At 42.3% G+C, this 14394-nt stretch overlaps 1 protein-coding gene across 3 annotated transcripts; it reads right to left on the bottom strand.

Annotated features, from left to right (window-relative positions):
* Positions 1 to 992: 992 nt before the first annotated feature.
* PCTP (phosphatidylcholine transfer protein) lies at positions 993 to 12275 on the bottom strand. 3 transcript variants are annotated; one of them, XM_076353680.1, is made up of 6 exons: positions 12108 to 12275; positions 7807 to 7924; positions 4021 to 4100; positions 3514 to 3685; positions 2738 to 2805; positions 993 to 2240 (listed from the first exon to the last, which is right to left on the bottom strand). In XM_076353680.1, exons 1-6 carry the CDS (start codon positions 12252 to 12254, stop codon positions 2175 to 2177), a joined length of 651 nt encoding a protein of 216 aa, XP_076209795.1. In that variant the 5' UTR covers positions 12255 to 12275; the 3' UTR covers positions 993 to 2174. The 3 variants fall into 3 exon arrangements, with proteins under 3 accessions (XP_076209795.1, XP_076209797.1, XP_076209796.1); XM_076353682.1 differs by lacking the exon at positions 12108 to 12275 and adding an exon at positions 9405 to 10733; XM_076353681.1 differs by lacking the exon at positions 2738 to 2805.
* Between the last annotated feature and the right edge of the window lie 2119 nt (positions 12276 to 14394).

Below are 14394 nucleotides of genomic sequence, written 5' to 3'. Positions count from 1 at the left end.
CCTGTGCACCAGAACTCATAATGCATAATGACTTACAACTTTCACAGCAGGTAAATTTCTGTTCAAGCTATCCAGAAAAGTTCACATGATGCATGTATAATTTATACAAGATCAGTATTTAATCAGTCATTAATAAAGCTCTAAAATGCTTTATGAATGTCTTTACATCCCAAGACTGAAAAATACCAACTCTTTCTTTCTAGTCGTAATCTCCCATTTAGACAAGAAGCCACATCACACAAAGCTGGAACTGCTTTTTCTTCCCTAGTAATACAAGATAGATGTAGTAACGCATACTTAAATAAACTGTTTTGCTCTTCTGTCTTCTTTTTGAACAATCTACCTAGTCCCGCCTTTGCTGCTTTGCTTCAGGACATAACTTGTATCCACATCCTGTTACTCAAAAGCAACTCTGGTATTCCTGTGGTTGCTTATGACATTTGAATTCCTACATACTTAGCACACTGCCAAAATGCTTTCTGAATTCTCAAGGTAATCTTTTTAAACACTGCCAAAAAAAGAAATTTGAGAATTTATATAGTCAGGTAAAACACCATCATATTCTTGGTATGATGGAGAGAATTCATTTTCAGTACACATAAATAAAAATTTGGGTCCAGTTCCAGTAAGCACATGTGTACAAAAATTATGGAAAGTTAAAGAGAATTATGCTTCAGAACTATTCTCTCTCGATGTCTGTTCTTTATCTGCTGGAAAAAAAATGTGACAGCTAAATTTAAAATGGATTGAAAGTTGTCTAGCACTGTAATATTCAATTCAGTAATGGTCTCCAAGTCCAAAACACTTGAAAAATGCCTAAACTGCTGGCAGCAAGCTCTTCAGAACACATGGAATCCTACTTAGTTCTCATAAATCCAAGTTATTCTTTCAAAAGCCTTTAAAAATAAAACAGCCCATGATATCAGCCTGTCATTTGTGATCTGCCCATCATGGCCACCCTTAAACGTGAGAGACAGAACAAGAGCACTGCATGGATAGAATAATGATTTATTGGAAACAAATATTTACACAAAGTATAAAGGCAATCACTTCACCCATTTCTTTTTTTAACAAGACAAAGCTACCCCATTACAAGATTTGTTCAGTAACAGGATTAGATTTAGCAATGATTCAGAATATTTTAAATCCCTGAGATTGAGGACCTCTCACCTTTTATGCACTCCATCCTCCACCCTGCCCCGCCCCTCACAAAGGTGCTGGAAATTTAATTTCCTGCTCAGTTGTGCTTTTAGTGGATTACCATCCAAAATTACAGTTTCATTCTTTACATCAGCATGAAATTTAAAAATGCAAGCAAGCTCAAGTTTCACATCAAGTTCATTCGCATTCAGTTGTAGGCATCCAGTTTAAAATTACTTCCAATTTAAAGTTGGTATCCAAGCTGCTTTATAGATAGGGCTACTGACTAAAGATAGAACTTGTTCCCCTTAAATCAGACATGGAAGCCAACTCCTCCTTTTTTTCTAGCTGGACACAACTAATAGTTTTTACTTTTCATACAAGAGTATTGAGATGTGAATGTATGGCTTTAGGCACAAGTCCTTTTATATCTGGACTTAAAGCCATCACAAGGAAGCTTAGTAACACAGAGTTCCAGTTCCTACTGCAGGCTTCTAGTAATTTACCCATATACTGTCAGCATTTTTTAGGTTTATAGCAGGCAGACAGTTTAAGAATGACAAACTTGGGTAGCAAAAGTGTTTCCTCCTAAGCAATGTAAGTTCCATTATTCAATTCCAATAGGAAGCCACCCTGCAAGGCCACAAAGGCAGATCCAGGCATAACATGTGCAGAGAACTTTCAGTCCAAGTTCAGACGTTTTTCCTAGCAAGATCGTTGTCTCTTGTCCAAGGATGTAATATTTCAATCAGCAGAACTCCTCTAGCTGACACATGGCAATCAGCATAAGCAAAGAATGGAGGACAAGGCTAAACTTAAGTACTTTCCAAAGGCTGCAGCTGGTGTTGGTGTTAGCTTGTCAGTGGCTAGCTCTTCAGTTGGAGATGGAAAAAAAGACCTAATAAAATTCAAGGCATAAACCAACTAAAATAAAATTCCTTCCAATATTAGTAGATTTTATCCAGTGTAATAAATAATAGCCACTCCTGTAAGTGCAGAGCTCTAGGAATTAAACAATTCAGATCAACTTTGACCTATGTGCTCTTAGAATAATTACGGCAAGCTCTTTGCATATCCTTCAAGAAAGTAGGCACACCACTCTGTAAAGAGAAAAGTGGAAAAGTCATTCTTGCATAATGTAATCAAGAAAAACTATAAGCAAGATGAAAATTCCCACTATATAGATCAAGGCCTTCAAATAAATACAGAACAATTCTAAGATCTTGTACAAAGCAGCAGGCCATTCCTTTAAACCTTCATGAACAGACTGCATTATTGAAGTTTGCTTGTGTTAAGGTTATTCACATATGCTCTGGAACATGGATTTGTTGTTTTTGTTGCACAAATTTACCTGCCTGGTTGACTAACCAAAGGAATTTGATAGGAATAATAATAAAAAAAAAAAAAATTAAGACAACTGCCATGAGAGCAGACAATAGCAAGACTCTACAAATGGGACTGCATAAAAGCTAGAAAGATCAATACATCCATTTCAGAAAAAATTCTACCCAACATGCAGAAGACAGGTACGAATGCGGTGAATACATTGTTTGAAACAGATTAGCCAAAGACAATTGTGCTGTCAACCTTTACTTACCTTGGCAGCCCAATTGACCAGCCATGATGGAATCATGCCACCAGGATTATCAAAATAGTACATATAGACTAGAGATGAGAGAGAAGTTACCAGAAAGTTATCCAGCTATAGTCTGAGTATTAGCTTAACACCATATGACAGAAGCTGTTGGTGTGCATGACTGAATCACCAAGTACAACAGTTCTGCTCTAAATTCTTCACAAAAAAAGTCAACTTGTACTGAAGTGGAATGTGAAGTAAGTACAGCCATTCCCAGCTAACCTCTGGGAAGCTGAGCGCACCATAATATTAATTTAGACTATTGCAAACCATTTTAGGCAGCCTGTCTTATAAAATAAGGTTGTCTTTAAAGGACTAATCTCAGGCAGGAGTCCATCTCTAGGAAAATCCTTTAATCTATAAATCTGTCAAACATGATACTTACACCATTGCTGAGTTTACCAGATTGCAGCTAGCATCAGACTCTACCCAATTAAACTGGCTATCAGGAAAAGAAGTGTGGGCTGGGGGTGGGATGGGGGAGGCAGAATGAAGTGGTCAGTAGTCTATTCTTAACTACCCAGCCCAACTGTTAAATAAAAGATTCTTAACGGTAGCACACTGCACTGGACGTTTCCAAAAGTTTCATTCATTTTAAAGTATTCCTAGTGCTCAGTACATCCACTTTATAGTAACTGGTTTTAGCTTAAAATTTCCAGTCTCCCTCTTTGTGGAGGGAGCTAATACATACATTCTTTGGCTACGTGACTCGTGATCACACTTTCCTGACCTCTTACCTTTAGATCCAGTCTTGCCATCACTTTCAATCGCCAGACTTTGTTTATAGCTTTTAACTCTGATAATACCAGGCTTTTCAGGGCACTGAGGAACAGACACACTTTGAGCTAACACAACCCAGATCTTCCGCCCATCGACATCCATCTCTCGACATTCACGAATATAGACATACTGTATTGCAAGTTGAGGAGGCATGTCAAAACAGTGTCAGTTTGACATATGATGAATTGACAAGTGAATTCCATTACAAATACCAGCCCCTTCAAGTTATTTCTTATGCTTCTACAGCATTCAGTCCTGCAGAGTAATAATTCAGCTATGTGAGCTTTAGCTGTGTGTGGGAAGAGACACCCACACTCTTCTTCATGCTATATATACTCATGTAACATGAGGACTGAAAGATCTTAGATCAAGTGCAGCAGAGCAGTAGAATCAGCACATTGTCGGGATCCCTGGATGACCAGGTGACAAAAGCTGCAAGAGGAACAAAAAGCTTGAAAGGATACATCTCTGTTTGAGAGAGGAAAAGGGTACTTCACTTCCCAGTAGATTACTTTTTCACCACCATATGTTTTCTCATACAGTTCTACAGTTGAAAAAGGAAGATTGTTAGATATTTTTAATTTCTACTGCAACAGAACCATACATGGCATCAAGAACTGCTCAGATTGACATGAACACATTTTACACGCAACCCTTATGTCAAAATTGATACATATGTAAAGTTGTAGCAGTAGAAGACATTAAAAAAGTTCTGTAGCATGGTTGTTCAGGAACCAAATACACAAAAATAGGTGGCCTGTTTTTCTGCTGCTGTTGAATTCATTGATAAAAAAAAAAAAAACCAAAACCAACCCACAAAAGCCAACCCCCCCCCCCAAAAAAAATAACCCCAAAACACAGAACCAGAATAATTCTGGGGGGAGGCAGAGTCAAATTCCTTTTCAGACAGTTAGCTCATTCAAAGCCTTTCCATCTCAAAGCTTTTTCCTCGCCTATGCATATTCTGTATAATTCTGAGCCACAAGTACAGCAGACTTTTTCACAAGTATGTCATTATCCTTGTAAATGATCCTGAGTTAACATGGAACTAGGATGAGTACTGCTTTCTAATACCTAAAGAGGTCTTACAATGAGGGATTAATGAAGTTTGGAAAAGCTATTAGGAATTTCACAGCAGTATATACAGCCAACAGTGAACAAGAAGCTCGAGCAGTTTATGAGCCTTCATTACACCACCTTCACTCTGCCTGGAAACTCAATCAGAAGGCAGCTGAATAGGAAAAAAAAAAAAATCTAAGAATAGTCCCTAAAACATGGCAGTGACTCAGTCAGATAGTAGTGTGGCATGAAGAAGAAAAATTAGTTCAAATCAAACTACATAATTGTTTGAAAAACTGACTACTGTACAGCTTCTTCCCTTGAGGCAGTAACTGCCATTAGGGGGACCTGACAAGCCATAGGGCCGAGCCAGGATAAGTTCCTGTCTGCTCAGGGACTGGTCATTACATGGGTGCAGTTAAAAAAGGGTGTGATTCAGAAACACGCTTCACATTAACAGTCAGAGTGGTCTTTTCCTCCTTTAGAGCAGAGTTCTGCCTAGAGGTGCTATATATCCTTCAGAGGTAATGCACACAGTCTGCCACATCACTTTCAGTGGTTTTGAAAATAAGGCTAGAACAGACTGATAACCTCATTGCTAAGGCAAGAAGAGTGCCACAGATGGGAGATTCTTTCCCTATATGTGTTCCAAACTAGGCTTCTGTTAGTATGCCCTGCAAGTCAGCTGTCACCCACGAAAACAGCTTCTCTTCCCTAGGTTGGAGCAGTATTGGATGCACAATACTCCCAGTGCTGTAATAAGCTACAGCATTATGCTATCCACCAGAGGTCACTGGAGCATTGGTTTATTAGCTTTACTTTCATTTCTAACTGCAGAGCTTTCCTTTTTCAAAGGTATTAAGACACTATTTTAAAAGACCTCGATGCAATTTTTAGCTACTAACTCATGTACCTTTGTATCTTTGCAAACACAGAAAAACCACACAATAGGTAAGTCATGTCCTACCTGTATTCACTTTAGTCTGTCAATACTAGTGGACAGCGTCTGATCAAAGCAGAATACAGTGCATTTTAATCAATAACCAGATTTCACTTAGCATTACTACAATAGATCACAAGTCTGTTTTATTCGTAACGGGCACAGCTGCATTTGCTGCTTTAGCAGTCCATTATTACCATTAAATTGTTGGGAAGCAAATCTCAATCAGGATGGTGTTACAATCAGGAGTAGCAAGTTTCAATGTTGCTCAGGCCCAACCATTTTGTATCATGCCACAGAAGTATGCGGTACCTCAGTCACTACTCTACAGTTTAGTCACGGTTTCCCTGCTGAATTGGCAGCAGCAGCACAGACCAGATCTCAGGTTGTCCCCGTCTTGTAGATATCCAGGAGCCTGCTCTGGAAATAGCCAGGGTACCAACAGCAATGCAACAACAGCAGCAGACTGATACCAAAACTTCTGAGGCCTCAGGCAAACCCTTGGCAACAACAGATCAAAGCATGATCTGACAGGAATCCTGGCCATATCTGCCTCCAGTCAGGCCTTCATAAAGAGTTTTGCTGAACAGAACTAGAGGACAGCGATTAGCTGTCTGGTAACTGCAGGAGCAGTTACCTTTTCAACTAAAAAGGCACCTACTTCTACTCCGGTCACATTTTTATTTCAGTGCCAGCCAGCAGTTCAGCAGAGAACTCTTCTTTGGACTGCCATTATTGCATAGCTAAGAGCAACAGGGAATACAAACAGTAAAATAAATAGCAAGAAGGCTCTGAATGGAAGTTTTCTGGTTTTTCTCCCTAAATGCGAAAGGAGAAAACCCAAGCTTATATAGTTTACACTGAAAATGTTGGCTAGCACTAATTCATCTTATGTACAGTTCTAAAGAATGGGCGGGCTTGTGTCAATTTTTAAGCTAAAAGGAAAGCGTTAACATTATGTTTATGCCCTTCAAGAGTTAACTTCTGTGAAACGCTGGACTTGAAGTACCAGCACAAGTATAAATTCACAGATGAACATATCATGGCCAACAAGGATATAAACACCAGCTCTGCAACATTATCTAGTTTTTAGTTTAAGGGTGTAGCTTCCCCCAACTGCTTCCTTTCTTTTCTCTAAGAAGGAATTAAAAAAAAAAGTGTTTGTTTAAGAAGGATTCAGTTCTCCTAAATGCACTTAAATCAAAGACTACTGAAGTAACTTAAGATAACACAGTATTTTTACATCCAATATGATAATGTTGAGTCCCACTCCACCTCTTTGTTTCATTAATGGCAAAGCAGCCTTTGCTACAAGAAAGCTATTGCCCATTTTGACAAATAACACTTACTAATGAAGACATAGCTTCTTAAGCTTGACCAAGTACTAACATGAGTCAAATATGTGGTTCTCTGTACCAATACAGCCAAAGGCATTACCAGTAATTGTTCACCATAGAGCTGTCCTAGACTTAACAAGCACAACATTTAACAATTCTTTTGTTTTTAACACTGTTTGTTCAGCAAAACACTTTGGCCATGTTTCAGTTTTATTGGCCTGAACTGATTTTAAACACAGGCTTAAATGGGAAGGGCTCCTCATCTTTAAAATAAATGGATTACTGGATGCCTGCATCAGCTGAATCCTTGCCTTGTCACTGCTGACTTCAGATGTTTTAATATCATATGGATATCCAGGTTCAACTCCCTTTTTCAAAGACAACATTAAACAAACACAACTAAATTAGTTATTCCTTTCTCTGTAAAAGCCTGAAGTCACCAACTATTCTCTCGATACACCCATTTCTGATTGTAAAAGGTGCCAAGAACAACCAATGCTTTCAGGAAAAGACATTCCATCACGCATCAAACTGGTGCAAGCCATTGCACTGCTCCGCTGCAATATGCAAAGATGCACAAAAGGTACTGCCTCCATTTCTCCACAGAACATCTACTAAAATTTAACCTAGGAATTACAACAACTAGAAGCTGCAAGGTGCTCCAGCATAACAAGTGATGCCAGCTATGTGCTTTAACCAACATGGAAAGAATTCATTCCAGAAGGAAGCTATATGGTGATTCCACGTCAGTGTCTACTTGTATATTTGCAGAGTGCAACCTTATCCCAAAGGATACTTAAGTCTGGCTGGAAGTCTTTGGACGCAGCAATTTTAAAATACCTTTGAACAAAGTTTTAGCGGGAAGAGTCAACGTGGACATAAAGCTTGCTTTTAAACTGCTTAGATGAGCTTACCTTTAACATACTGATCCCATTGTTTTCTGAAATCTAAATCCATATAGACATCCGCACACAGTTTTGGGGGACAGTCAGCAAGACCACCGAAGATTTTATACTCATAAAGTCCTGATTGCTGTGGAAACAGAATGGGGAGAGGAAAAGTCACACAGGAAAGGGAAGTACTCTGCAGCAGGGAGAACAGCTGAAGGAAGTTAGGTGGGGCACATACTACAAATTTGCTCAAGAGCTGTGAAAGCAAGTGTTCAAAAAACAATGCAAGATTCAGTCTTTAACCTCTCGACTTTTTGATCTATACATGAAAGTTTAAATCCAGGCAGGCTGACCTGCCCAGCACAATGGTTGTTCCTTCCCTTACACCAGTACCCTTTTACTTCATAAGTAGTTCCAAAGGCAGCATGTTTCTTCACACACACACACACACACACACACACACGCCCCTTTTCATCTCCAGTGGTCAGTGTGGACTAAATCCTGCCCACATGGAAGCTTACCAGAAGCATTAAATTGTTGTGGCAAGGTCTCCAGACCCTATATAATGTATTTAAGAATCTCAGCCATTTCCAGGATGTTACCAAGTACTGCACGATCTGGAATAAGCTTTCCAGCTAGTCAGGTATGCTTATGCTTCAGGCTGTGATACAAGAATGCTTTATAATGTTCACGCTTATATACAATGCACTATTATATCTACTTTGAATATTTATCAGCTATTTTCTTTCTGAAAGCTGTCTGCACTGAAGGGGTGGGGTGCAGGATATCTCCTATGTTAATGCTTTTAATGTTTCAACATATGGAAACTCCATCTGTGCCTATAGAGCAATGTTTGTTCTATTGTTAGTACCAGTTCAGGACTAAATTAAAACAATGAGAGTATTTTGAATATACAGTGTAGGAGTCCAATTCAAGCATTCCCAAGGAAAGGGAGGGAAGGATTATACAACATTCTGTTAGTGAACGGTTGATTTTTCTTCTTCCCCTCCCCTCCACAAATCAACCCTAGAAGATGAAGATTTGATGTACTAGAAGATAATAATGGGACCAAGAAGCTTAAGGTACTCATCTTCACTGTGGCTTCACTGAAGCACCAATCCCTAGCTTCAAACCTGAACTGTTCAGCACCCGTGCAGCCCCATGCACTCATGTCACCTTTGTAAAAGGCATCAACATTTTTATTTTCAAAAGAAAAACTAATTTTGAAAATATCACACCCGAAATTGAGCCAAGACCCACCAGCATATGCCAAAGCACTACATTGGTACTTCAAAAAATAGTTGGTTTAGCTTAAGCACTATTTCATTCCAGGTCACTAGTCAGAAATGCTATGTGGATTATCTTGCATGTATGTATATTAGCATTGTCACATAAGGCAGGAGAATAGCAAACCACAATTCTCCTCGCTCTTCTAGTAATTCAGAAAAAAAGTCTTACTTCCTCATGTCATTGGGCTGCTCTTCCACTGAAGAACAGAAGTCTTTAGATTCTTTTCCTGGACTTTGATTATGACTGCATCTTGAGAGGTAACAAACCAAGCTCACCCGTAACTTTAATTCTGCAGTCAACATGCAAAGCTAGCTGTTCATCAGCACACTCACCGTTCCTTTGCATCCTTCAGCTTCCTCTAAATCTGTTTGATAGAAGAAAGCCATGCAGTAATTTTCTCACTTAAACTATCAGAGCTTGCCTCAAAGGTTTTGCATAGAATTGTGTGCTTTGTACCTTAGCGAGGACAGACCAGTTTCTCACTTCCAAACAGAGCTTTAGGACCACAAACTACTACCTTCTATTGCTTGTTTCTAAAGCTTTTATGTTCCACCCAATAGGCAGCTGCAAGTGCCTGTAATACTTTTAAACTGAGGATCATCAAAAGATATGCATACAATATAGGTCTTTAAAGCATTTTTGCTATAGATAGAACCTCCATCAGAGGTTAAAATAGAGCTGTAGTGATGTCATTTACTGTCACATAATTCAGAAGCCACTAAATACAGAGTGCAAGTGCTGCACTACCTAATCTCCTGACTTAACAGATGGGATTCTACCTTACATTCAAAGGTAGGCTCCCAACCGGTTCACAGTATCAGTTCAGTCATTCTTGCATCTGTAGCCTTCAAGTTCTTATACTGTAGCTCAAGACAGATCAAGAAATTATGTTGTTGTTCTCTACCAGTCTGTTTGTTCCACTGCTAGACAAATGGTGGCATACATCATTAAATATCTTCTACTAAAAAAGGTAGTATTTTGATAGCAGTATGAAATAACAAATCATGATCTGAAAAGTGAACCGTACATCTTGCAGGAGGCAAGATAGACATTCAATAAAGACAGCAATTTACAATAAAAAAGTTAAAACAAGAGTGGAACGTTTCAGGTTTTCAGAGGCCTATCAGCAGGAGAGTCAATCAGCAGGTTGGAATACAGCACAGAGCAGGAAAGCCCGGGAGATCTGTTTGTGTAGCCTGCAGAGAAGGTGTAAAGAGAAGGCAACAGGAAATATAATTGCTGCCTTCAGCTTCCTGGACTACCACTGCTATAGTGGACTCCCAGTTCAGTAAGTGTTAAAAGCCAATTTTTCCAGTAACAACTTTAAGCAAAGACCCTTCTCCTAGAGTTGGTTCTTCTTCTCATGTGGCAATTTGAAGCAACTGCAAGACAAAACAAACAAGAGACTTATTTCCCAGCAGAATCAGAAGACTGGACTTGAAAAGGTCCCTTGCATCCTACCTAGTCTGTCCATTCACCCTAAATCGGGGTCATGTACAAGATGTGAAAAACAACAAAAAAAAGACACCTCAATGTTTTTCAGCGAGCTCAATAGTCCTTCTATATAAAAGCGTGAGAAGAAGCCTGAGCCTTCCATCTAGGCAGCTCCAGTTTATACAATAGCAGCAAAGCCACAGCAACACTGGCTTCCCCAGTACAAGTCTCACGGACACCTGGACCCATTTGTTTGGCTAAATCCAGCCTCCAACTTCCCAAAGTTACTTTGCCTTCATTCACCGTGTGATGCATTTACAGGTCTGTGACGAGCTCCAGTCCTAAAGTCTCTATTTCATCCACTCCAGAAGCAACACTTCTAGTAACTTCTATTTCATCAGCATATCTAGTGCCTGCATAGATACCTGGCAGACACCAGAGGCTCACCTTTGCTGCGTGCTCTCATTGATAAGCTTGTCTTGCTATTGCCAGTTACCATGCCCACGCTGTAAATAAGGACTACTTGCCACCAAAAAATTCTGAGGTGTATGAAGTGACTTTTTTTTTTTTTCAAAAAGACTTTCCCTACCCTGTCTTGCCTTTCACACAGACCTATACGTTTGCTTTATTTGCTATATTTTTCTAACATGACCATGCCTGAAATGATTTTTCAGAATACAGATACAAAATTGTCATGCAAAGCACAGCATGAAGTCCAGCTTTATAAGGAGTTGAGAGGTAACTATGATCACAGAACTAAAGAAATAGGATATTTATATGGATTCAAAAGTCATTGTTAAATCATAAATCTGCATCAGAATGGAAACACCGTGTTAATCACTTACAAGTCAGTTCTGGAAGCCTAAACTTTTGAACTTCTTAAGAGAAGTAAGTCCCCCAAAAAGGGGGGATTTCATTTCAACCTTTTCTGAACTACGTTCTGATTTTAGAGGGAGAAAGGTGGAAAATCAGTTTGAAGGGAGTTTTGGAGAGAGGGAGAAGGAAGGGAAGCGGGAGTCTGCAGATCAGGAGGATGCTCTAACACGGGAAGTGCTGAGGGACAGGTCTCTCCTTCACCACACGCATGGCTCAGAGGGAGCTCGGGAGAGAAGTGGGACGCGCAGAGCAAACACTCCGTTAGACCCACGACTGCTCCTGTCGCCGACAGCACCTTCCGCCAGGAATTCCTCCAGCCACCAGCCGTTAACAAGCTTTAAGAGCCTCACAGTTTGCAGGTTCCCCCAGCAGTTTGTAAGAGCGGTGTTTATTGCAGCAGGGCAGCTTTCTCCATCAACAGTTAATAGCATTACCCTGAAAGCTGCTTTCCGAGAGCCTGGAGAAACTGAGCCGAGGCCGGTAGCGCCTAGACGGGCAACGGACCTCAGCCTGACCTGTGCGGGGAACCGGCGGCTCTGGACGGGGACGTGCCGGCGCTCCCCTGCCCCCGGCAGCCAGGCGCCCCCCCGCCCGCTCCGGGACGCTACGGCCGCGTCCCGCACCGCTCCTCAGCCGCGCTCCCCCACGCAGGGCTCAGCCCCGGGCGGAGAGGGCCCGAGGCACGGCCGCCCGCCGGAGCGGGGGAGTCCGCCCCGCCCGCCCACCTCGTCGTACAGCCGGTAGATCCTCACGCCCATGCTCTCCACCAGGAGCTGCCAGGGCCCCCCCGCAGCCGGCGCCGGCTGGTCCAGCTCCCGGCAGGCGGCCCGAAACTGCTCCTCGGAGAAGCCCCGCGACAGCGGCGCCTCCATTCTCCGCGCCGGCAGGAGGCGGCGGCCGGGCGCGGGGCATTGGCGGCCGCGCCGGGCCCAGCCAATGGCCGCCGCCGCCCCTCCCCGCCGGCCGCCCGGCCCCCGCCGCTCCCCGGGGCCGCCGCGCCGCCATGACAGAGCCGCGGGGCAGGGGCGAGCCGAGGGGCCGTCCCGCTGCGTGCGCGCCCCTGGGGCGCTGCCCGCTGCGGTGTAGGGCGCGGAGGACGTGGGTTTATGTCGATGTAAACCCGCCGGCACGCGTGCGGGCGCATCTTTTTGCCCAGCACGTTTTCTCCGTGCTTTCTGCAGTTTGATGGTAGGGTCTCTGTTTCTCAGTGGTACGTGGGGGAGGCGGCCTCGCGTGTCATCTGTCTAGTGCTGGAGCAGGGCCCGGTTCTGTTGGGGTGTTGGTCAGGGCCTTTTCTTTTGGGTGTTCCCCACGGACAGAGATTCAGTAGTCTCAGTGCGCACATGTATTTTTATATATATTTTTTCACGTTTTAAAAAGCAGTTTCCCTTATGGGCTGTGCTATCTAAAGAACACATAAACTGTACAGCTGGTTGGTAGGTGTGTTTGACACATACACACACCCACCGAAGCCCAGCCAGCCTGGCAGAGGGGGCAGCAGGCTCCGGCCCATGGTGGGCTGGGGTGGACAGGGTGGAAGGGGACAGAAAGCTTTGTCACTGGGCTGAGGTCCTGGGCAGGAGGAATCCAGTGACGGGGACACACCTCACACCTTATTTAGGCTCCTGCTGAATGACACCACTTACAACAATATGTTAATGTGTGAGGCTGGCACAGACAGCCAAAGCATTCAGGTCATCAAAATGTAAGTGGCTAGGGCGGGTTTTTTTCCCTGGAGCTGTAAATCTGTTTTCATTACAGCTTTATTCTTCTAATTCCTGTGAGATTTTCCTGCTGAACACTGTGTCTTCAGAATAAAACACAAGCAGCTCTGAGCTATGGGACATCATCAAACCTATTGACTGACAAAGAGCCTGCCTGACAAGACTAGCCCAATGCACTCGGTGGTAACCTCTGTGCAAGGCTGGCAAAATTCAGCTTTTTAGCTTCCCTGCCAAGTGGCTGACTTCTTTGACAAAGAGTTCACTTATGTCAGCTGTCCCTTCCAGTTCCAGTCAATTGGTTTGCAAGCAGAGCATGAGGATTTCTGGCTGCCTCTGGTTTGGATGTATAGGCTGACTGTCATCCTTGCACAGCCCAGAAAACTTCTGGAGAGAGAGTTGTAGCAGAAGGCAGGATGGTATCTCACAATCCTCCCCCCAGCGTGTAAATTTGATGCCAGAATTTGACCTGTAGCATCTTTCTAAAATAACGTCACTAATGGCGGAAAGTCTCTGCTTATACATCACCTGCTCTCATCTCCCCAGTGAAACTGCTAGGCAAACATTCCAGTTATTTTGTTTTATTTTTGTAGTATGCTTACATGTATTATGACCTTTTATTATTAATATTTATACAGCACGTATAAAATATTTTGGCTTATTTGTGTTCTTTGTGAATTACAATAGCGTGCTTTCAGTCAGCTCAGCTGGTTCTCCGAAACATGATGACAATACATTTCTTATGGCTGAACCCTTATGAGTAGATTCTTGGCTGAGCTAAGTTGATTTCAGTGGAGCTGTGCTGCTCACCCCGCTGAGGATCTGGTCTTTAAAATGGACTATGAGGCGATAGTCTGTAAGTGAGACTGATTTAGTTTATCTTGCAGAAATATTTCTTTAAACAGTAGTTTTACTTTTGCGGCAACTTTATCAAATTTCTCTCTCACTTTTAAATCCTATTCGTGCTCTGAAATAAGACTCACGAGAGACTGAAAGAGCTTGTGGCTCTTGTTTGTACAGACATGACTTTCACCCAGTATGAAAAAGGAGTTGTGAGTCAAAGGTTGATGTTTAACATGCGGCAAGGACACATGCCTGTAAATGAGCCTGTGAGACTACATGATCTCTTAAGGAGCCTTGTTTGTGCAAAAGGACTAAAGTGATCACGGTTCAATGTTGCCTATTGTTTTACTGTAAATGTTTTGCATTATATGGTTGTCTACATGGCATCAGAGTTGTAAGTTGGCTGCAGCTGCCTGGCCACTCCCTCCTCGCCCCAGCACTCTCATGG

This window comes from Aptenodytes patagonicus, chromosome 16 (genome assembly GCF_965638725.1).
Source record: "Aptenodytes patagonicus chromosome 16, bAptPat1.pri.cur, whole genome shotgun sequence".
NCBI classification, from domain to species: Eukaryota; Metazoa; Chordata; class Aves; order Sphenisciformes; family Spheniscidae; genus Aptenodytes; species Aptenodytes patagonicus.
Note: the sequence above shows the minus strand (reverse complement) of the source record. Positions and strands in the feature narration are given on the sequence as shown.

Excerpts from the sequence above, each read along its gene's own strand:
- PCTP (XM_076353680.1), bottom strand. The coding sequence starts at position 12,254 with ATGGAGGCGCCGCTGTCGCGGGGCTTCTCCGAGGAGCAGTTTCGGGCC. Across the intron at positions 4,101-7,806 it reads ATGGGATCAGTATGTTAAAG|AACTGTATGAGAAAACATAT; the intron begins GTAAGCTCATCT and ends TTTCAACTGTAG. Across the intron at positions 2,241-2,737 it reads TGGTCAATTGGGCTGCCAAG|AGTGGTGTGCCTACTTTCTT; the intron begins GTAAGTAAAGGT and ends TTCTCTTTACAG.